General features: G+C 41.7%; 1 protein-coding gene across 3 annotated transcripts in view; it reads right to left on the reverse strand.

The window, feature by feature from the left end:
• The window catches only part of LOC107395602 (zinc finger protein 665), a 67,307-nt gene that overhangs the window by 20,476 nt on the left and 24,697 nt on the right, over positions 1–22,134 (reverse strand). The window contains exon 1 of one of the 3 annotated variants that reach the window (XM_054743218.2): positions 1,361–1,878. The exons of 1 other annotated variant lie outside the window; for it this stretch is intronic. In XM_054743218.2, coding sequence (XP_054599193.2) covers positions 1,361–1,748 — 388 coding nt within the window. In that variant the 5' untranslated portion in view covers positions 1,749–1,878. Of the gene's footprint in view, positions 1–1,360; positions 1,879–16,769; positions 20,351–22,134 lie in introns of those variants that run through there. One more of the 3 variants, XM_070544225.1, reaches the window with a different exon arrangement.

Consider the following 22,134-nt stretch of genomic DNA (forward strand, 5'->3'; position numbering starts at 1 on the left):
CCTATGTCAGGGAAACCCTGAAAATGATATATGTACATAACTACTCACCACACTCTATAATCATGATTTGGAACAATCAATTTATATTGCACCGAAACAAATCACTATTCTATAAAGATTGGTTAGATAACAATATATGGTCTATTATACACTTAATGGATGTAGATGGTCAGCTCTTGAATTATGACAATTTCTGCAGAAGATACAATTTTAAAGCTTCTGAGCTTGACTTTAACAGGTTACATAATGCACTTCCAAAACAATTTATCATCCAAGCCCGAGAATATCTAAAACATCAATGTTCTATTCCAACCCTTCCTATCTTATCTATTAAAGGTCTTCTGTTAAATGACAGAAAATGCAACAATCTTACAATAAGATCAGCCTTAAATGAATCTCTTTTTCCTGGAAAAACAAACAAAAACAACATAATTTACAAATTTGATATAATGTCTGTTGAGAAAATAAGAACTATCTACGTAAAATTACCTATACCACCAAAAGCTAAAGAAACCCACTTTAAAATAATGAATGCAATCTATCCTTCAAAAGAATTGTAAAGAGCTCGTTTTAATATCGATAGCAACAACTGCTCTTTTTGCGAAAATCTCATGGAAACTATAGATCATATATTTTACGAATGTAAGAAAACACAATTGTTCTGGAAAAAACTAGAGGTATGGATCAAAACTAAAACACCACTCCCAGTTCACATCACTAAAGATATGATCATATTTGGAATTCTATTCAATAATAAAGATAAAGAACTCTGCTATAATATCATCCTCTGTTTAGCCAAATTTTTTATCCATAAAAAACAAATTTAGCAATCATCCCGTCTTCAATGTTTTTTTAATAGAATTTCAATTATATTTAAAATCCCTGAAACACCTCAACAAATATCGCGAAAATCTATATAACATGTTAGCTGAACTTCCAAAGTGATTTCCTAATTCTATGATATATGCTGTACCCTCATTGAAAGCTGCACTCTACTTGTTCTTAATGTTCTTTTGTCTCATGTTGTTGTCTTTTTAATGGATATTTACAAATGTTATATTAACTGCTCCTTTTGAATTTAAGTTTTGGACTTAACATTGTCAAGGTGCCATGTTTGTTTGTAAATTTACTAAATAATTTTAAAAAATAAAAATAAATTTGATCGTTTTTCCGGGGACCCGTGAGCCGACCGGAAAGGGAGGAGACTTACGGCACGTGTACTGTACGTGTGAAGAAGCTATTCTGCAGAGCTAGCCTTTTGTCTGCACAGTAAACAAAAGTGCAACCACGTGTGATTGAGTCTGGTACTATTTACATCACATCTTAGTAATAGCATTTCCTAAGATAAGTCCCAACTCACCGTTTCCCGACGTGCAACTTGAAACTGGAGACGGACCCGCAGAATCCACGACACTCTCACGGACGCTGCTGGCGGGCCTTTTACCATAAATGGCGTCCATTTCTTTGAACCATTTCCACCGTCGCTTATCTACCCCTCTCCGACCGTTGTGGACTGCGACCGCCCTGTACTCACACTTTAACTTCTTAAGTTTATCGCGACATTGTTTGGAGCTTCGGGTAAAGCCATGCGTGGCCATGGCTTCAGCGAGCTCTAGAAATATTTTCTCGTTCCTCGCCGCGCCGTCCAGTTCGCCCTGTATTCTTTCCTCCGCCACCAAAGAAAGGAAGGTTTTCACCTCTCCGTTGCTCCATGGCATATTAGGTCTGGAATTACTATGAGAAGACATCTCTTCTTCTTCTTTAGGGCTTTATGGTGGTAGGCAAACAACGCTGAGGTACATTACCGCCCTTCCATTACTTCTCTCCTCCGTGACTAAACACTAGAAATGAACGACAAGAAAAGAAGAGCCCAGTCTCCTCCTCTTCCGGTCGGCTCCCGCCCGAAAAAAGGCACACGTCAATGTCGTCGCCATATTGGGTGGGTCTATAAAACAAGTCAGGAACTTGGCTTTGTTATAAGCATCTCAGTTACAGAAAGATTAAGTGAGGCAGTTTCAGAAACAAAAAAGAGCAAAAGACCGATATGAAATGTGCAAGGCATATTTAAACAACAGGGACTCTGCAATATTTTGGTAAATTATGACAGTTTTCTTATTCATTCTAGAGATGCATTTAAGAAATTTAAAATATTATGTGAAGCAGTTAAAACAGGTGTAATATTCTTCACTTTGCAATTATGAATAAAATATTTACACAAACACCTTAACAGATATTTGTAAAACTATGCTCTTTTGTTTCTGCTTCAGATGAGCAAAAAAAAAAAAAAAAAAAAAAAAAAACACAAGACCCAAGAAGACCTGGCTGCAGCAAAATGGTGACTTGAGCTCACCTCCAGTCGCCATTGCCTTACCAGAACTGCTTGTTTGAACCCAGAAGTCACGTGACCTAAAGTCACGTTATCTTTTTTCCACAATTTATTTATTCAAAGTCACAAAAAATGTATACAAACATATTCTAAAAACGGAAAGAGCTTCAAATTCAAGTTAATGTTTGCAAATGCTTAATTTTTACAGATGATGATTGTTTCTTTTACTTTACAAAAACCCTTTTAAACACTGATGTAATGACCGTCAAAAATAGCAATAAACAGATGGTTGGGATGTTTATAGTAAGTTGATAATTATGGCGGAATAAAAATGGTCAATGTTTTAGACAAGAGTAGATGTGGTTGATTGTTCTAACATGAACACGAAAAACTAAAATTAATTTCACATTCATTTGTTTTAAAACATCCAAGATGTAAAACGGTACAATCCTAGTTTACCTGCTACTGGTACCAGTATGTTAGTTATGGCAACGTAGAGCTATTTGTACAATATATTAAGCAATTTTGATAAATATGTTGTACAATGTCAAAAATAATATTGTTAGAACATTAAAACAGTTAACAGTGCTGTAATAATAGGTATATTTGTCTCTTTCTATAAACTTGTTTCCTTCATTTTATTCTACTTTTATTGCAGGTCATATTATAACCTGTTTAAGTTTTTTAAGTCAAATTACGATCTTATCCTTTCTTTCTGTGTCTTGAGGTGAGTAAGTCCTGTATACAGAGGGGTGGTTCCTGGGAGTGGGCCAGCTAGAGATCATGACCAGGGTTTAAAAGGAAGACGGAGACACCAGCACAATGCCAGATGATTACTCGCCTTGGGCAGGTTTCGCCAGCTTAGACCCTTTGAACTTGGGAGTTTTGAATATTGCTATAAAACCACATTTTCCCTGCTGTGTTTTGTGTTCAGACCTGCCGTCTCCTCTACTACAGAAAACCAACCTCATCAACACCTCCACACCAGACTCCCACAGGACCCCCCTGAACCACGTATCCGTCTTCTCCTTGACCGACCCACTCACGCCTCACCTCTCTCGTCTTGGACTTACTCCCTCTGCCTTCAACCCTCCCCTGAGTCTCCCAGCTGCTCGCCACAATGAGACCGCACCACCTCCTCACTTCCTCTTCCCCTGTCCGCAAACCGCTCCCTAACCCTTTCTCCTGTCTTGCAGTCTCTGATCCAGACTTCAGCTTGCTCACCGCAGTCTGTGGTGCCCCCTGAGTTTACCATTGTTTCTAATAAATATTTGTTTTTTATGGACAGAATTTCTAGACGCAGCCGTGGTGTGGAGTGTGTCGAGTTTGGTGGCAGGAGAATCTCGTCTCTGCTTTTTGCGGATGATGTGGTCCTCCTAGCTTCATCCAGCTCTGACCTTCAGCTCTTGCTGGGTAGGTTCGTGGCCGAATGTGAAGCAGCTGGGATGAGGATCAGCACCTCCAAATCTGAGACCATGGTTCTCGACCGGAAAAGGGTGGCTTGCCACCTCCGGGTCGGGGGAGAGGTCCTACCTCAAGTGGAGGAGTTTAAGTATCTCGGGGTCTTGTTCACGAGTGAGGGTAGGAGGGATCGGGAGATCGACAGGCGGATTGGTTCGGCGTCTGCAGTGATGCGGACGCTGAGCCGATCTGTCGTGGGGAAGAGGGAGCTGAGCCAGAAAGCCAGGCTCTCGATTTACCGGTCGATCTACGTCCCAATCCTCACCTATGGTCATGAGCTTTGGGTAATGACCGAAAGAACGAGATCGCGGATACAAGCGGCCGAAATGAGTTTCCTCCGTAGGGTGGCCAGGCTCAGCCTTAGAGATAGGGTGAGGAGCTCGGACATTCGGGAGGGACTCGGAGTAGAACCGCTGCTCCTCCGGATCGAAAGGAGCCAGTTGAGGTGGTTTGGGCATCTGGTCAGGATGCCTCCTGGACGCCTCCCCGGGGAGGTGTTTCGGGCATGTCCTGCCGGCAGAAGGCCCCCGGGTCGACCCAGGACACGTTGGAGAGGTTACATCTCCAATCTGGTCCGGGAACGCCTTGGGGTCCTGCCGGAGGAGCTGGTGGACAAGGCCGGGGAGAGGACGGCCTGGAGCTCCCTAATTGGGATGCTGCCCCCGCGACCCGGACCCGGATAAGCGGAGGAAGACGAAGACGAAGACGAAATGTCCCTTATATATAAAAAATACTTTAAAGCCTAATTTATAAAAGACCACAAGTGGATTTATTCTATGAAAATCAAACAGTAATGACATTCAATAAACATCTTTATTGTAAAGTTCAAATTCAAGTGTTTACAGTCTTTCAGTATGTTTACAATGTAACCTAGTTAAAATGGGAGAGATGGTGGCACAGGAGTCAAAGTGCTTGCTCCGTAGGTTCGAGCCTCGCTCAGTTTGTCACTGTCGTTGTGTCCTTGGGCAAGACACTTAACCCCCCTTGCCTGCTGGTGGTGGTCGAAGGGACCGATGGCGCCAGTGCTCGGTAGTCTCGCCTCTGTCAGTGTGCTCCAGTGCAGGTGTGGCTACATCATAGCTCATACCCACCAGTGTGTGAATGTGTGTGTGAATGGGTGAATGACTGAATGTGTTGTAAAGTGCCTTGGGGGGTTCCAGGACTCTAGAAGGTGCCATATCAAATACAGGCCATTCAAAATGTAACAAACTGATTATCCAAACAATGCTGTAATCAGAGTGTAACGTACAAAAGGGTCAATTTTCACCATCTACATTGACCATGGTATGACCTTTCATCTACAGGCATAAACCCACTATCTATCCGGCCTCTAAATCCAGAAGGTTCTGCTCAGTGCTTGTTTACATACAAGAAGACATCACATTCAGACAGACACTCTCTCCCAAGGTCTGTTGCAGGAGCCTGGCTGCTGTAGCCTAGTGAACTAGACCAAATTCTTGCTTTGCAAAGTTTGGTCTAGGCACGCTCCACTGGAACCTCTGCAGCCCCTAACAGTATTCTGGCTGGCCAATCACAGCTCTCTAGAGGGGTTCCAAACACATAAAGAGCTGTGATTGGTCCATAATGGTGGGCCAATCATAGTGCTCTATCTGCCTAGTGAACAAATCACAGAGATTTATCCGCTTTGTGGGCCAATCAGGGCACTCCATATGCCTGGTGGGTGGGATGATGCAACAGAGTGAAACAAGATGGCGACAGCTCGTTTGAAATGGCTTTTACATCAATTTTAGACTATTAGAACTTGGGCTCCATTAGAATCAGGAGCAGATAGAAGAAGAAGAAGAAGAAGAAGAAGAAGAAGAAGAAGAAGAAGAAAAAAAATCATTTCTATAGTACCTCTAAAGATAAAAAATCACAAGGCGCTTCACAAAAACAAACAAAAAAGTAAAAATATAAAAAAGGCATTTAGAACCTGTTTAAAATATATTTAAAATGAGCAAAATAGGCAATTGGGGTTTAAAATAGGGATGCACTGATACCGATACTGGTATTGGTGCCGATACCAATACCAGTATCGGAATCGGTAAAACTTAACCGATACCAGGAACCGATACCAATGCAGTTGTTTGAAAATGGCTTCACTGTAACTTGTCATTTATGTTCACCTACTATTTTAGTTTTGTGATGATTTCCATTCATATCTTTTACTTTTTACCTTCCTCACAGTCTTTTCCTGTTGAAAGCAGAGAAGAAAATAAAATCTGTATTCCAAATCACTGCATTTTTTTGTGTGGTGGAAGTATCGGTATCGGTAATCGGCATCGGCGAGTACCCAGATCCAAGTATCGGTATCGTATCGGTTTGGAAAAAAGAGGTATCGGTGCATCCCCAATTTAAAAGAAAAAATGTTAAGAAAGAGAGAGAGTGAATAGGAAAGAGGGAAATCAGTGGATCCTGAGGAAGGTGGAATAGGTGGGAGAGCAGAATAAAGAGAGAGAGGTGAAGAAGGTCATACAAAAGCCAGCTTGAACAAGTGAGTCTTCAGCTGCTTTTTAAAGGAGTCCACTGAGTCCACTGATCTCAGGCTCAGGGGGAGAGAGGTCCAGAGTCTGGGGGCCACAGCAGCAGATGATCTGTCACCTTTGACCTTTAGCCTGGTGCTGCACAACCAGTAGGCTTTGATCACTGGACCTCAGGGACCTGCTGGGGGTGTAGGGACTAAGAAGATCACCAATGTAAGATGGTGCTTGTCCATGTAAGGCCCTATAGACCAGAACCAGGATCTTGAAATGAACCCTGAAGTTGACTGGCAGCCAATGAAGCTGGAGGAGAAGCGGGGTGATGTGGGTGTGTTTGGAGGACTTGGTCAGAAGCCGAGCACAGGCATTCTGAACCACCTGTAGACGGTTCAGGGAGGTTCTGCTCAGACACGTGAAAAAAGAGTTACAGTAGTCTAAGCGTGAGGAGATGAAGGTGTGCATAACTGTCTCAAGTTCAGAGAACTTGCAGGGGGGCGGAGAGAAAATGGAGAAAAAAAAGAACACAATTAATAAGCAAGTATACACTGACCTATTAAAGTCATACAACAAAGCAGTTAGAAATTCCAGAAAAAACTACTTTTCTAAAATCATTACAGAACACAAAAAATAACCCTAAAATACTATTTTGTTCAATTGCTAATATTTTTAATAGAGACACTAATTCTTTCCAGAAAACCCCCTCAGATGCTCTTTGTGAGGAGTATGCAGCCCACTTCAGAGGGAAGGTACTGTAGCGTCCAGAAATGGTCAGTTTTTCATCTACATTTGATCTCTTCAGTATCCGGTCTACATTTGTTGCCTTTAATCTGCTGGATCTTGCTATTCTATCAGCTGGAGTCCAGGGGTCTCATTTATCAAACATTGTGTACAGAGGCGGTTTTACCATTAGGCATAGGTAGGCGGCCGCCTGGGGCCCCCTTGTGTTGGGGGGCCCCTAGCCCTGACCGCCGGCACCCCTCTGTTAATGCCACAATACTCTTATTACCAACCTGTGGCCGCAGACGGGATTGGACATGCTTCTCATTACCATAATTCCTGAACCGTTCAAGAGATCATTAAAATTCCAAAAGTGCTGAAAAGATTAAAAATGGGGCTTTTCGTGCATATACAATACATTACGGTAGCCACCGGGATTCTCTGTCTTGAGCGCAACGAATCACAACACAGATTCAGAGACGTGCTGAGTTTGTCATCCAAAATGCTCCGTTTTATAACTTTTGAACGGCTGATCAGATACAAAAAATTCCAACGGTTCCTAAAAGTACATAAAAGTAGCTTTCCAACGATCTATAGCATGAAGCAATCAGAGTTATGGAAAATATCACTACGGGGGGAAATCCTGCTGTACAGCCTGATTGAAATGGAGCGCAGCGCCGCGGTGAAAGCGGATAACGGAACGGGGAAGCTAATTAGCATAAAAAGCCGGCATGAAATTATGGAAATGCCTCAAAGAAAATCAACACGATCTATTAAGTGTCCCAGAAGGCTTATATCTGAAGACAGTGACCACGAAGAAGGACAGATCTCCAGTGAACCAGGATATGAATGTTTGTTCAGTCTTTATTTTTAATTTTTTTATTTGAACAACCCTCAACTATTTGCTAATTGTAAGAGTCAGCTTCATTCCAGCATTTTTTATCTTTTTACAATAAATATATTTGCTAAAACAAAAGTTTTTGGTATAGCAGTGCACGGTGTGCAAGAGAAGCACCCCATGGCAGTGTGAGGTGCGCAGGACTCTGCCTGCAGCTGGAGAGAAACTGCTTCAAGGTCTACCACATCAAATAAAAATGTCTGAAAGTTTACAAAAATAAATGGTCTTAAAAACTGCTAAAAAAGATACCAAGGTTCAAACTTTTTTAAGAATAGATGCATTTCAGTTCAAAGTTTAAATGGTTCATTCCAAATTGTTCGCCCAATCATTTTGAAGTTCCTGTTCAGTAGTAAGTGTAAAAAAAAATCAAATCCGTTTTTTGCTTTTTTCACTTTTAAGCTGATTTTTTAAAGGCTTTAATAGAAATAAATTCTAAATTCAAACCATACACTAAAAGCTGAGGTTGTTCTGAAAAAAGAAGAGTTACACACACTTTGTACTTTTTATTACAATTTTACAGCTATAAGATAAAAAAATGCCAGGCGGCCCTGTTATAATTATGGTCATAAGAGGGTTATTAAGTCGGCGACGCACAAACAGGAATTGATTGTAGTCATTCCACTCCAATCCAGTTGGTGGCGGTAATGCACCAAATTGTTGTTTGCCAAGTGCCATAAGACCACAAATAAGAAGAAGACGAGAGGAGGGAGCGTTCGTAACAAACTCAAAGCGATAGTTAAAACATGAAGCATGAAATGGAGTTATCCTAGTAGCTCCAATAAGAGAAAGAAGCAGCTTGCTTCATAAAAGCTTTTATTTTCACTTCTGAAAGTGACGTCGTTTTTCTATGTAAACATCAAAAGGAAGCAGGAAGGAAAGACAATGGAAAATGTTTCAAGGGAGGAAAACCTAGACCAAAATGGAAAATAGAAAAAAATAACTAAGGCTAAAGCACAGGAGCACTGACAGGAAGAAGAAAGCAGAGCAAATATTGAAAGCGCTCAAAGGGAGAGAAAGACAGGAAAAAAGAGGAGGACTAATAAAAAGTGAAAATAACTCATGTCAGAAGAGGGGAAAGTTTCGCAAATCCAGTTAAAGGTAAGACTGTCGAAAATTTAGTGTAAAGGGCCCCATGTCTGTGTTCGCCTTGGGCCCCCAAATTGCTAAATCCGCCCCTGATTGTGTAGAATCCTTTTAGTAATTACTAAAACCGTACTTAAGCTCAGCAAAAAAAAAAAAAGTACTTACGCCAAGTAGGTTGATGATCTATCAAACATGGAGGACGCACAGCTGCACGCAATCTCCGCTTCATAAATCGGAGACTAACGAGAATGTTTCTCAGCTGCATTTTGGTCACATCCCGCCCTCACCACGCCCACTTACTGCCATAAATGGTCAATGCAAAGTGCCTTGTGGATCTCATGCATATACATAAGCCGGCTGTTGCAGCACTCCGCCAATGACGATGGCAACCGTCAAGGCAGATCAAGGAAGCGTAATTTCACAGAAGCAGAAGTTGAGGTACCTGTGGGTGAGGTGAAAAAATGAAAGGAAGTGCTTTTGAAAACCAAATAAGAGAAAATCCACGGAGTGGCACTGCGTTGCTGAAGCTGTCAATGTTGTGAGTTCTTCAGCAAGATCTGTGGCGGATATAAAAAAAATGGTCCAATCAGGATTTGATCCCCAGACTCCCAGGTGAAAGTCACGCGCGCTAACCAGTCAGCCAAACAGAGATCTCCCTTGTCCATGTAGCCAGGGCGCATGATCAACCAGGTCACAGTGACAGGACACACACTGTCACAGACGCATGACGTTCTGTCTCAATCTGTCCCCCTGCTGATATTCTGCATTCCATATTCTGCGCTTCAGGCTGTGTGTGTGTGTGTGTGAGAGAGAGTGTGCGCGCATGTGTGCGTGTGGGGGGGTCTTGTTCTGTGTGAAAACGAAGCAGTACAAGTGATAATGCTGCAGGATTTCATAATTTTATCCTTCTCAGCAGCAGCACTGCAGGTGCTCTCCATGTCCAACATGTGCGTAAGCCAGGTCCATCTTCTCCATCAGCTCCGCAAGGAACAGACACGCACGGACTGACGGAAGCATTTTGTTCTCATACTTCTCCGTCTCCTGGAGTGTGTTGCAAAGCAATTGCCCGGCAGGACAACAGAGGGCGTAGCGCTGTTCTGTGGTATCCTGTCATGTATCGGTCCAAGATCGTGTGTTTATATTGGTTTTTTTTTTTGTGTATATAAGATACTTTTTAACACGGACATATTTGTCTCTCATTCTCCTCCACCTCTTCATGCGCTCCCCACCTCTAAACCCACGTTTCGTCATTTCCGTCCACAAATAAAACGCTTGCTGCACATCTTTTCACTCCTCCAGTCACGGGGGAATTAAACATTCATATTTTTAGAGTTTTATCGCGAGGTATTCTGCAAGCTTCTCCGTGTCTGCCGCTAGTTATCCTCTGCTCTCTTTATGTTTTTGAGGGCGCAATGGTGGCGCTGTAAACAACAGCGGAGTCCTGACCAGTCACAAGCTTGCGTTGTCCGTCTCGACTGACGGATGTTTAGAAAAGAGAGCTCGACTCCGTCCGTCCTTGCAGAGCTCTCCGGCAGGCACGCAAGGACGTTGCGTGTCTCTGCACTGACGCAGACGGAGAACCATGAATCAGGCTTTAGTCAACTTAAAGTTGTGCACATTTTTCCACTAAATTTTTTTTCATAAATCCCAAAGTTTGCGTGGAAAGTTGCTTACGCAGTTTTCTGACCCCGTTTTGTGTGTAAGCTTGATAAATGAGGCCCCTGGCCTCTGCAGCTTTGCACACAGTGTTTCCGTTTCAAGGACTCTCTTAAAGCTTCCCTCTTATCTCAGACTGCTGTGCTTCTCAGAACAAGGGATGAACTTTCATGATTAAATCATATAATGAAATGAACAATATGGTTAAATGAAATGTTTTGATTAATCTGTGCGTAGATTAATAAGTGTGGCAAGGTGGAGAAACGAGGGCCCGGGCGGGATTTAATCCCCAGACTACCGGGTGAGAGTCATACGCTCTACATCCCCTTGGCCAAGTAGCCAGGGCGCATGATCTATCGGGACATTGTGACAGAACGCTCACACTGTCACATAAGGATTAAATAAAATATATGACCTATATAATCAGCGTACGTGACTGGACAAGCACACACTCACCATATCCCCATGATGCAAGTTAAAGTTAACGTCATAGCACATAGATATTTTCTGATCCACAAATCAGAGCTCCTGTATCTGGAAAGGTGTGGTTCTGAGGTTTGTTTGTTAATACCTCTTAACATGGCACGTCCTGGTTGGCCATGAAATCATAATATGGGAATATTAAAACAGAATCACTTGCTGAGTGATTCAGTTACTTTGAGCAGAACTCCGGACCGGCCAGCCGGGGCAAAACTCTTTGAATCGTCAAAGTTTTCGACAAGCCAAAAGATGCCTGCAGCGACACAGAAACGTGCTCCTTCAGCTACTCAGAAACAGCTGTTCTAGACGCCAACTAGTTCCAACCTGTTGTGCTTGGTGACATCTCTGGACTGGAGTAGTTGGTGCTGCGGTTAATTTACTGAAGCTCAGTGCCCAGAGGTCACCTGACCTTCCTGACCTCCGGATCCGCGAAGAGGGTCTCCAAAAAGGGTGAGGCAGACACAGGCTGTGTCTCAATTCAGGGTCTGCATCCTTCGAAGGACCCAGCCCACTCGGCCGACGTGGGCTGCGTCCTCCGTCGGCCGGGTAGACCGGATGTTAACGGCTGTGAATTTGGACAGGCCTAGCCTTCATGAACTCCCTCGGCGAACGTTCCGTCGCCTAGCAACCGTGGAACCGCTGGGCAGAAGGGAGAAGGAACTTTAAACGATGGAGCTCGACGTTTTATTTAGCTTTTTAACCCCCAGAAACCCAAATTTAGAAAACAACTGCAAAATATTTTTTTTAACCTTTCACATGTTCTAGGAGGCCAGATAAACGGGCCTATTTACACATTTTAACAGCCAATAGTGTTGCAGAACTGAACAATAGGACCTATTAGCAATGTAAATGTGGTTTTAAAAGAAAAAAAAAAGGGGAAGGTTTATTCTTGTAGACTTAAATCTGATGTTGTAATATTACAACCGTGGGTCTCTGGGGGTTAATCATTTCCTTGACTGTTGGAGAGCTAATTCAGAGAAAATACTTTAGACTAGCTGAGCCTGAGCAAAGATGTGATAATAGTTTTTAATAATTTCTAAGGGTCTTAATTTGACCAAAACCGATTTATCACCTTTTAAGACTTTTCAAGACCCAGCGGATACCTTCTAGTAAACAATTCTCATTTGTAAACAAAAATAAAATTCAAGAGTTTAATGCAGAACTGATTTTATTTAGATATTTCTTTTACATGTACATGTTTAATCTTTATTAACCATTTTTTTCTAGCAAAGTAAAAAGCTGTCAAAGTTCTTCCTTCTCTCCTGGGCTCCTGCTGCTCTGCAGCCTCATGTCCTCCCAGATCAGCTCCAGAAGCTCATCGCTGGCACCTTCCCCTGGATGCCCATTTTCTCCAGAATAGTCTTAACAAACATGTAAGAAAAGAAACAGGAAGAGAAAAGAGGACAACGGGTTATTCCTTTCATGTTTTCGCAGAAAAAAAATAAACTCAAACGAGTTTTTAAAATATGAGATGTTATTGTACCTCCATGCCACAGCCGCCGAATACTTTGCTCCGGTGATCATGTGGTCCATCTCCGTCCTAAGCTTAATAAATTCTCTGGTTTTCTCTTTTGTTCCTAAAATACAAACTTCTATTAAAATCAGGGGGAAACGTAGCGGGAGAAGTACGACACCGAGCGCGGCCGAACATACGAGCCGAGACCGCAATACAAGCACTTTTACTGTAACATTTCTAACTAAAATAACGTTCATGTATCACAAAAAGTCCTTAAACTGACAGTTTTCAAGTTTATACTTACATTTATATGCACAATCCTCTTCGACAGCTCCCGCTTCACTGTCCGCCATTGTTTTTAAGTTTTTCTGCCGGCCGGCCCGCAAGGCATCTTGGGAAATGCTACCTATTGAAGGATACACCGGACCCATCCTTCATTCAGGCGAAAAGAAGGCCGCATTCGTCGACCGCATTTGAAGGAGTCTTCGAATTGGGACAGGCCGAGTCGCGGCGCTGTGACGTAACCGGCCGACGAATCCGGCCGAGGTAGGATGCAGACCCTGAATTGAGACACAGCCACAGCATGACTGCGTCTGATGTGGTTTTGACAAGAAACAAATTTGTTAGCTTATAGCAGACCAACTTCACTCCCACGCAGAACTCAGTTTCATCAGATACGAGAGATCTGATAACATCACACATCATCACACCTCACAATCCATCCGCTTAGAATCATCCATCGCATGAAGTTTTTTCCTAGTTGTCGTGTTTTTAATTTGTTTAGAAAATGAATTTCTTACTTTTTATAAACTTGACTCTGTCTGAATTAATACGAAGTGTGTTATGATCACTGAAAAAGCAAAGAATCCTAATTCTTCCGATTAAACATTCAAAGACCAATCAGGTTGATACCCTATATCTATATAGAATATCACATCTTATTGATCATAAGGTAATATCGTTTAAGCTTAAAAGCAACGATATTATACCCTCATTACAGTAGACACCATCCGATGTAACAATTTGTCCTCTCAAAGTAGTACGAATTTTGATAAATCTGAGAATGTGCGTCTACCTGAGGAAACGCTGGACAGTTTTCTCCTCAGTGAGGCCCACCACGTGTCTTGGACCCTATCCCCACAAGGTTTTTTAAAACAATTTTATGAGTCTTTTAGGAAATAACTTTTAGTTATGATGAACTGCTCGCTTCAGACAGCAGTCTTTCCTGCTGCCTTTAACGGTGGTGAGGCCCCTGCTGAAGAAGTGCTATTTAGATTTTAATGATTTAAACAACTTCCGACCAGCTCACCACCAGGTGATCAGTTGACAGCTCCGCTCCTCTTTACGTGTCCAAAACGTATGGTCTCAGGTCAGATGATACAACTATAGAAGTCAATCTTTGGTATGTTCTTACTATTTTCTAATTCCATATTTGGTTCTTTTTTTAAAACACAGGAAAAGTTTCTTTACCTTGCTGACAGTGTCGTTTGCCAAATGCAAAACATCCTCAGAGCTGACGCTTATGGTGGCGCCACTTCCTACTCCGTTTATCCGCGGGCAGCGGAGGATGTTGTCGCCCTCCGCTGCCCGCTCTCCCTTCTCCGATGATGCAGTCCCATGCACGATGTAATGTGTAGACCCCATCGTCTCTGTTCATAGACCCGCAGCCACATCTCCTTATCTCTATAGCTTCTTTTATCCATTTTTTGTATACCAAAGATGTTTAAAGAAAAATACGCACAAGGAACAAAGGACATCCGCCGTTTGGAACGTTTACATCAAAAACGTGCACGTGTAATGAACCACTTTCTCACCAATTTAAGATGCCGGGATGAAAACATCTCGCCAATAGAGCGCAAAAACATCCTCTGCTGCCCGCGGATAAACAGAGTAGGAAGTGATGCCACCATCAGCGTCAGCTCTGAGGATGTTTTGCAGTTTGCAAACGAAACTGTCAGCAAGGTAAAGAGAAACCTTTCCTGTGTTTTAAAAAATAACCAAAAATGTAATTACAAAGTCAATCATTGACAAAGATTTCCCTCTTTTCTATTCATTTTCTCTCTTTTACGCGTTGTCGTTTTCAATAAGGAAAAAATTCACACACTTCTATCTGCAAAAAATGCTTATTTAATGATCAAGCTTTTCATCAGAGAATTTTATTAGGAGTGATTCAAGTTCATACAAACAATGCTTGGTTCATAAGACTTAGGCCCTGTCCACACGTAGCCGGGTATCTGCCAAAACGTAGATATTTTTCTACGTTTTGGCCTGTCATCCACACGAAAACTGAGTTTTTTCACACGAAAACTGATCTTTTTAAAAACTCCGGCCAAAGTGAAGATCTGCGTTTTCTCCGTTTTGGGTGTCTGCGTGTGGACAGACAAAACCGGTGTTTTAAGGTCCGCAACGTCACTTTCCGCGACAAAAAAATGCTGACATCACGTGTGCAACCTGTGTTTACACTAGAGCTGTGCTCTGTCACTACCCGATCCATCAACTGTCCAAGCGCTTTTTGCTTGTTTGTTTTTGCAAGCGGAATTACTGCTCCTTGCGTAAGACCACAGACAAAGGACGAGGTTAAGAACGGGGGACGTACTGCCGCCTACAGGTCTGGCATGTCCTTAACAACGTATTTATCCGGGTACGTGTGGACAGAGTTTTTTTTTTTAAACGAGGTGGTGTGGATGCAAGTTTTTGGAGGGGCGGATATTCGTTTTAAAAAAAAAACGGCTATGTGTGGACTAGGCCTTAGTTGATTTCAAACACCTGAGATGGTAACACAGGGCATCATAGGAAATGAAGTCCCAGAATCATTGAACACGTAATAATATTAAAAGGCAGTCCATTTCATAGTAACCACATAGAAATTTCTTATACAAACATTGCAGACACCAGGCTGCAGAGCCAACAAGGTAGAAATACATCATAGAACAAATAATACATATTTCATTAAAAATGCAGACATCTCAAATGAATTTAGTCCTAATGATTGGATTGGAATTTGGGTGTAGATCCAAAAAAGTTCCCATTGGCAAAGTATTTTGTCTACGTCACCTTCTCTATGTAGTGTGATCTGTTCAATCCCCTAAAATCTCAGTGAAGAGCCAGTACATGTGGTCATTGAAATGACATGCTACAGGGTGAATAGGATATTTTTGTCTAATTGAACTCTTATGTTCATTGATTGTTTTACCGGCCGTGTTGATTAACCAACATAGAATTTGTCACAAAGGCATTTTAACAGATATGAAACGTTTTTTGAGTTGCAAGTATTTATACCTTTTATAGAAAAGTATACAACTCAAAAATGTTTTATATAGTGAGGGACACAGACATACTATATAAACTATATAAAAGATTGTTTGCTTTCTATATTACTGTCACACAAAACCCAAAATAACTTTTGCCACAGTTAAAAAAAAGCAGCTCTTTCTTTGCATCAGGTGACTTGTCAAGTGTGACATAATTTGTGAAATCTACAGTAGGGCAAAAAAGTACTTAGTCAGCCACCGATTATGCAAGTTCTCCCACTTAAAATGATGACAGAGGTCAGTAATTTACATCATAGGTAGACTTCAACTGTGAGAGACAGAATGTGAAAAAAAATCCATGAATTCACATGGCAGGATTTTTAAAGAATTTATTTGTAAATCAGGGTGGAAAATAAGTATTTGGTCAATAACAAAAATTCAACTCAATACTTTGTAACATAACCTTTGTTGGCAATAACAGAGGTCAAACGATTACTATAGGTCTTTACCAGGTTTGCACACACAGTAGCTGGTATTTTGGCCCATTCCTCCATGCAGATCTTCTCGAGAGCAGTGATGTTTTGGGGCTGTCGCCGAGCAACATGGACTTTCAACTCCCTCCACAGATTTTCTATGGGGTTGAGGTCTGGAGACTGGCTAGGCCACTCCAGGACTTTCAAATGCTTCTTACGGAGCCACTCCTTTGTTGCCCGGGCGGTGTGTTTGGGATCATTGTCGTGTTGGAAGACCCAGCCACGTTTCATCTTCAAAGCTCTCACTGATGGAAGGAGGTTTTGGCTCAGAATCTCACGATACATGGCCCCATTCATTCTGTCCTTAACACGGATCAGTCGTCCTGTCCCCTTAGCAGAAAAACAGCCCCAAAGCATGATGTTCCCACCCCCATGCTTCACAGTAGGTATGGTGTTCTTGGGATGCAACTCAGTATTCTTCTTCCTCCAAACACGACGAGTTGAGCTTATACCAAAAAGTTCTACTTTGGTTTCATCTGACCACATGACATTCTCCCAATCCTCTGCTGTATCATCCATGTGCTCTCTGGCAAACTTCAGTTGGGCCTGGACATGCACTGGCTTCAGCAGCAGAACACGTCTGACACTGCAGGATTTGATTCCCTGCCGTTGTAGTGTTACGGATGGTGACCTTTGTTACTATGGTCCCAGCTCTCTGCAGGTCATTCACCAGGTCCCCCCGTGTGGTTCTGGGGTTCTTGCTCACAGTTCTCATGATCATTTTGACCGCACGGGATGAGCTCTTGCGTTGAGCCCCAGATCGAGGGAGATTATCAGTGGTCTTGTATGTCTTCCATTTTCTGATAATTGCTCCCACAGTTGATTTTTTCACACCAAGCTGCTTGCCTATTGTATTCACTCTTCCCAGTCTGATGCAGGTCTACAATTCTTTTCCTGGTGTCCTTCGAAAGCTTTTTGGTCTTGGCCATAGTGGAGTTTGGAGTCTGACTGTTTGAGGCTGTGGACAGGTGTCTTTTATACAGATAATGAGTTCAAACAGGTGCCATTAATACAGGTAACGAGTGGAGGACAGAAAAGCTTCTTAAAGAAGACGTTACAGGTCTGTGGGAGCCATAGATTTTCCTTGTTTGAAGTGACCAAATACTTATTTTCCACCCTGATTTACAAATAAATTCTTTAAAAATCCTGCCATGTGAATTCATGTTTTTTTTCTTCACATTCTGTCTCTCACAGTTGAAGTGTACCTATGATGTAAATTACTGACCTCTGTCATCATTTTAAGTGGGAGAACTTGCACAATCGGTGGCTGACTAAATACTTTTTTGCCCCACTGTAAGTTGCTTCACACACTTGATTAGAAAATTGCTTTTATAGCCTCATGAACTTGCAATTAGTTTTTTGTTCTTCCTGGGACTTCCGGTCTGCAAGTAGATGGGCATGACTTACCCCTGCTTTCCACAGGAGCCATCAGCAGCACGTTACTGCAGCAGCACGTCTTGCTTGCGTAAACTGCTGATTGGCCCTTCCCACGAGACGCGAAGCAGCAGGGGAGCAGCTGTCACAACAACAAGCAGGAGAAAACTACAACATGGCTCCAAAAGGTTTGTGTTTCATGTTCTGTCTGTTTTATAATCGCCAATACGGACCTGAAAAACAAAGGAGACCGCTAGCTAGGTGATAACTTCTCATGGGGCCGCACATTTAGTAACTTTTTAAAAAAAAGTAAAGCAACCGGAAGGCAGTACGTTTCTTTATTCTGAAAATCTCGAGAGCTTCTCTCCAATTCCGCGTCCAATTTCCTGTCTTTCGTTCCCCAAAAATGTCGAACTTGACCCGTTTCAGAGGCGTCGCGCGTAGAAAATAAAACTGGTGCGTAAAGGCCGCGACATGCTGCTCCTGAGACGCGGCCGACTCGCGCTGCTGACGGCTCCAGTGGAAAAGGTTCTGTTGACCACAGCGGTTCCTATCAACAGCTATGACGTGCTGCTGCAGTAACGTGCTGCTGACGGCTCCTGTGGAAAGCAGGGGTGAGGCTCCTTATTGTAAATGCAAAGGCCTTCTCACCTGTGTTGAGTTTTAATGTGAGCAGTCACACCATTCTTTCTAAAGAAACATTTGCCACAGACTCCACATGAATAGGGTTTTTCACCTGTGTGAGTACTCATGTGGTAAGTTAAATCATCACTTCTAGAGTAACATTTACTACAAATTTTACATGTATATGGTTTCTCACCTGTGTGAAGTCTCACGTGAGTTCTCCAGGAACTTTTAAAAGTGAAACATCTACCACAAGTGTTGCATGTAAATGGTTTCTCACCTGTGTGAGTTCTCATGTGTGTAGTCCGAGAATAACTCTTAGAGAAACATTTACCACAAATTTCACATGCAAATGGTTTCTCGCCTGTGTGAACTCTAATGTGAGTGTTCAAGGCACCTTTCTCAGAGAAACATTTCCCACACGTTTCGCATGTAAATGGTCTCTCACCAGTGTGCGTTCTCATGTGTGTAGTCAAGTGTTTCTTGTTAGAGCAACACTTGCCACAAGTCCCACATGTTAATGTGTGTGGTTTTTCACCTGTATGAATTCTCATGTGAGAAATCACGTAACATCTCTGAGAGAAACATTTACCACAAGTTTCACATTTAAATGGCTTCTCACCTGTGTGAGTTCTCATGTGGTAAGTCAATTTACTTCTAACAGGGAAACCTTTACCACAAATTTTACATGTAAATGGTTTTTCACCTGTGTGAGTTCTCATGTGTGAAGTCAAAATATATCGTATACGAAAAGATTTACCACAAAACCTACATTTGTGTGGTTTCTCACCTGTGTGAATTGTCTTGTGCTTAATCAAGCCACCTCTAAAAGAGAAACATTTACCACAAGTTTCACATGTAAACGGTTTCTCACTTGTGTGAACAATCATGTGGGAAGTTAAGGTACATTTCTTAGCGAAACATTTACCGCAAGTTTCACACGTAAATGGTTTCTCACCTGTGTGACTTCTCATGTGAGTGGTCAAACAATATTTCGTGTAGAAACTTTTACCGCAAAATTCACATGTAAATGGTTTCTCATTTGAGTGAGTCCTCATGTGTACAGTCAAGTGACTACTCATTAAGAAACACTTACCACAAGTTCCACATTTAAATGGTTTTTCACCTGTGTGACTTCTCTTGTGTTTAGTCAAGTCGACATTCCTGTAGAAGCATTTACCACATATTTTACACTGAAATGGTTTCTCACCTGTGTGAGTTTTCATGTGTGTGGACAAGTGGTTTTTAATATTGTAACATTTACCACAAATCCTACATGAAAATGGTTTCTCACCTGTGTGAGATCTCATGTGTGAAGTCAAACCACAACTCCTAGCGAAACATTTACCACAAACTCTACACGTAAATGGTTTCTCACCTGTGTGAATTCTCATGTGAACAGTCAAGGTACCCCTCAAAGAGAAACATTTATCACAAATTTTACATTTAAATGGTTTTTCACCTGTGTGACTTCTTATGTGATTGGTCAAGATATAATTCGTGTAGAAACATTTTCCGCAAATTTCACATGTAAATGGTTTCTCACCTGTGTGACATCGCATGTGAAGAGTTAAAAGACCATTGTGACTGAAAGATTTTTCACAGACTTTACATGAAAATGGGCTCTTTCCTCTGTAAGCACCGTTTTGTTGTTTTGGTTGATGACTTTTGTTTTTTGTCAAATCTTCATTGCCGTTTTCATTTTTGCATCCATCCTGATCTTGGTTCTCAGCTCCAGTAGAATACTGACATGTAGGTTGGTTCCCATATGGTTCTGGTTCAATGCAATCCATTTCTTCAGATGGAGAAGTCAACATGAAAGTTACATTTTCCCGTCTCAGAAGAAACTGCCCTTCATGCTGACTGACACAGTGTTCCTGTTTATTTTCGATCAATGGAGGTTCAGGTTCCTTCTGGTCTGTACTGGAGATCCTCTCCTGGTTAGAGAGCTTCTGGTCAATCAGAACCTTCTCCTTTCCACAGACATGATGCTGTGAAGGTTCTGCACAGGCTAAAAGATTAAAGAAAATGTTGATTATTGCAACAATAAAAAGTGCACAATTTATTTTTATCATCCGATTTATCTAAATAAGTAGGAACCCTCAGATTAGTTTTTAGTTGCAGAAGAGAACCCGAGACAGAGGAATAAGTCTACAAAGAGCGTAACGGTCGCATTTAATCCTTACATTCATGAATTATGAAAGCCTCAATCAAGATTTTTAGGGTTCCAATCTGACAGACAGGGAACCCTGTTGTTTTTGTACAAAATTTTCATTATTAGTGTTGCAAGCCAGAAGAGCAGGGAACCTTACTGTTTTTGCATGGATCTTTCATTATTAGGATTCCAAATAGACAGGTAGGGAACCTTATTTTTGCATGAATTTATTATTATTGTTATTTATTAGGGTTTCAAGACTGAAGTGCGGGGAACCCTATTGTTTTTGTACAGATTTATTATTATTATTATTCTCCTGCTATTTCTAGTTGGGTGCAAGAACCAGGGAATGCCAGGAAAAATTTAACTGGGCAATCTGAAAGAAAATACTGACCGCTACTCCATACTCCATAATACTAGAGGTGTGAATCTTCACTTGTCTCCCGATTCGATTCGATTACGATTATTGGGTCAACGATTCAATTCGATTCGATATCCCGATGCATCACGATGCATCACGATTATTTCATATTGATTTGTTTTCATCGATAAATAGAAGATGTCAGATAACTGCTTTTTATTTTTTTTTTATATCTAAAACATAACTGACACAACCTGCCATCCCTCAAAAGCTCTCCATTCACAGCAGGTTAGGACAAAACATTTTAAACATTTAAGAAGATTTAACAAAGTAAAACATCTGTTTCCTGGTTCAACACCACGCCTCAGGCTGAGAAAAACACGCTTTGCAAAAACTCACAAAATCTAAAAAGTACTGAAAACCTACAGGACACATAATGTAATAATAAAATCCATAATGTGTTCATATATGAGTGTTTAATGTCTCTGAGCAGCTCTAGAGTCAAATATTTATGCCACAGTTCAAGGATGTCAGAAATAACACCAAATGAAATGTTTGACTTAGTTTGTTATTTTATTTGAACCCAGTGGTTCGTTTCTGAAATGTTGGAGAATGAATCAAGTTCTGTTTGATGCAGAAAATAATAAAACATAAAACAAATTCTACACTTCCAATAATATTTAAGATGTGTGTTTTATTCTTTCTGATAATAACACCAGCAGAAGGCTGTGGGCTGGATTAGGATTAAATTACCCAGCTGATGGATCTCCTTCACTAACCAGCTAACTACAAACCTTTCCACTAACCTGTCCTGTGGGACCCTCACCCTCATGTCCATGCTGTCTCTGGAGGAGCAGATAGGAGACAGACCTCCTGTAACTTAAAATGAACCAAAGCTTCCTCCCAGTTTCTCTTTAAGATGAGTTTAACATCAGTTTATCTTCATGAAACAAAAGAATAAAGTGGAACAAGAACTTCTATTTCTCTCTCCTTTTAACTTCTCCGTGTCCCTAAATAAGAGACAGACGATCACGCTGCAGCCGCCGTCACTGACCCCGCCCCCTCCCCAAGACCGGCTCTCCCTACATTACAACAAGCAGTCTGACTGAGCGCTTCCAGGAGAAATAATAATTAAATTATGAAAATAACGCGTGTTTGGAGGAGCGTCCTCCGATCGTCTCTCTGAGCAGACAGTGTCTCTCTCTCTCTCTCTCTGTCGCTGATCGAGCGAGCGGAGCGCGCCGCACGACAACCGCTCAATTAACATAATTCACGGCCC

Source organism: Nothobranchius furzeri, chromosome 14 (genome assembly GCF_043380555.1).
Source record: "Nothobranchius furzeri strain GRZ-AD chromosome 14, NfurGRZ-RIMD1, whole genome shotgun sequence".
Lineage (NCBI taxonomy): Eukaryota > Metazoa > Chordata > Actinopteri > Cyprinodontiformes > Nothobranchiidae > Nothobranchius > Nothobranchius furzeri.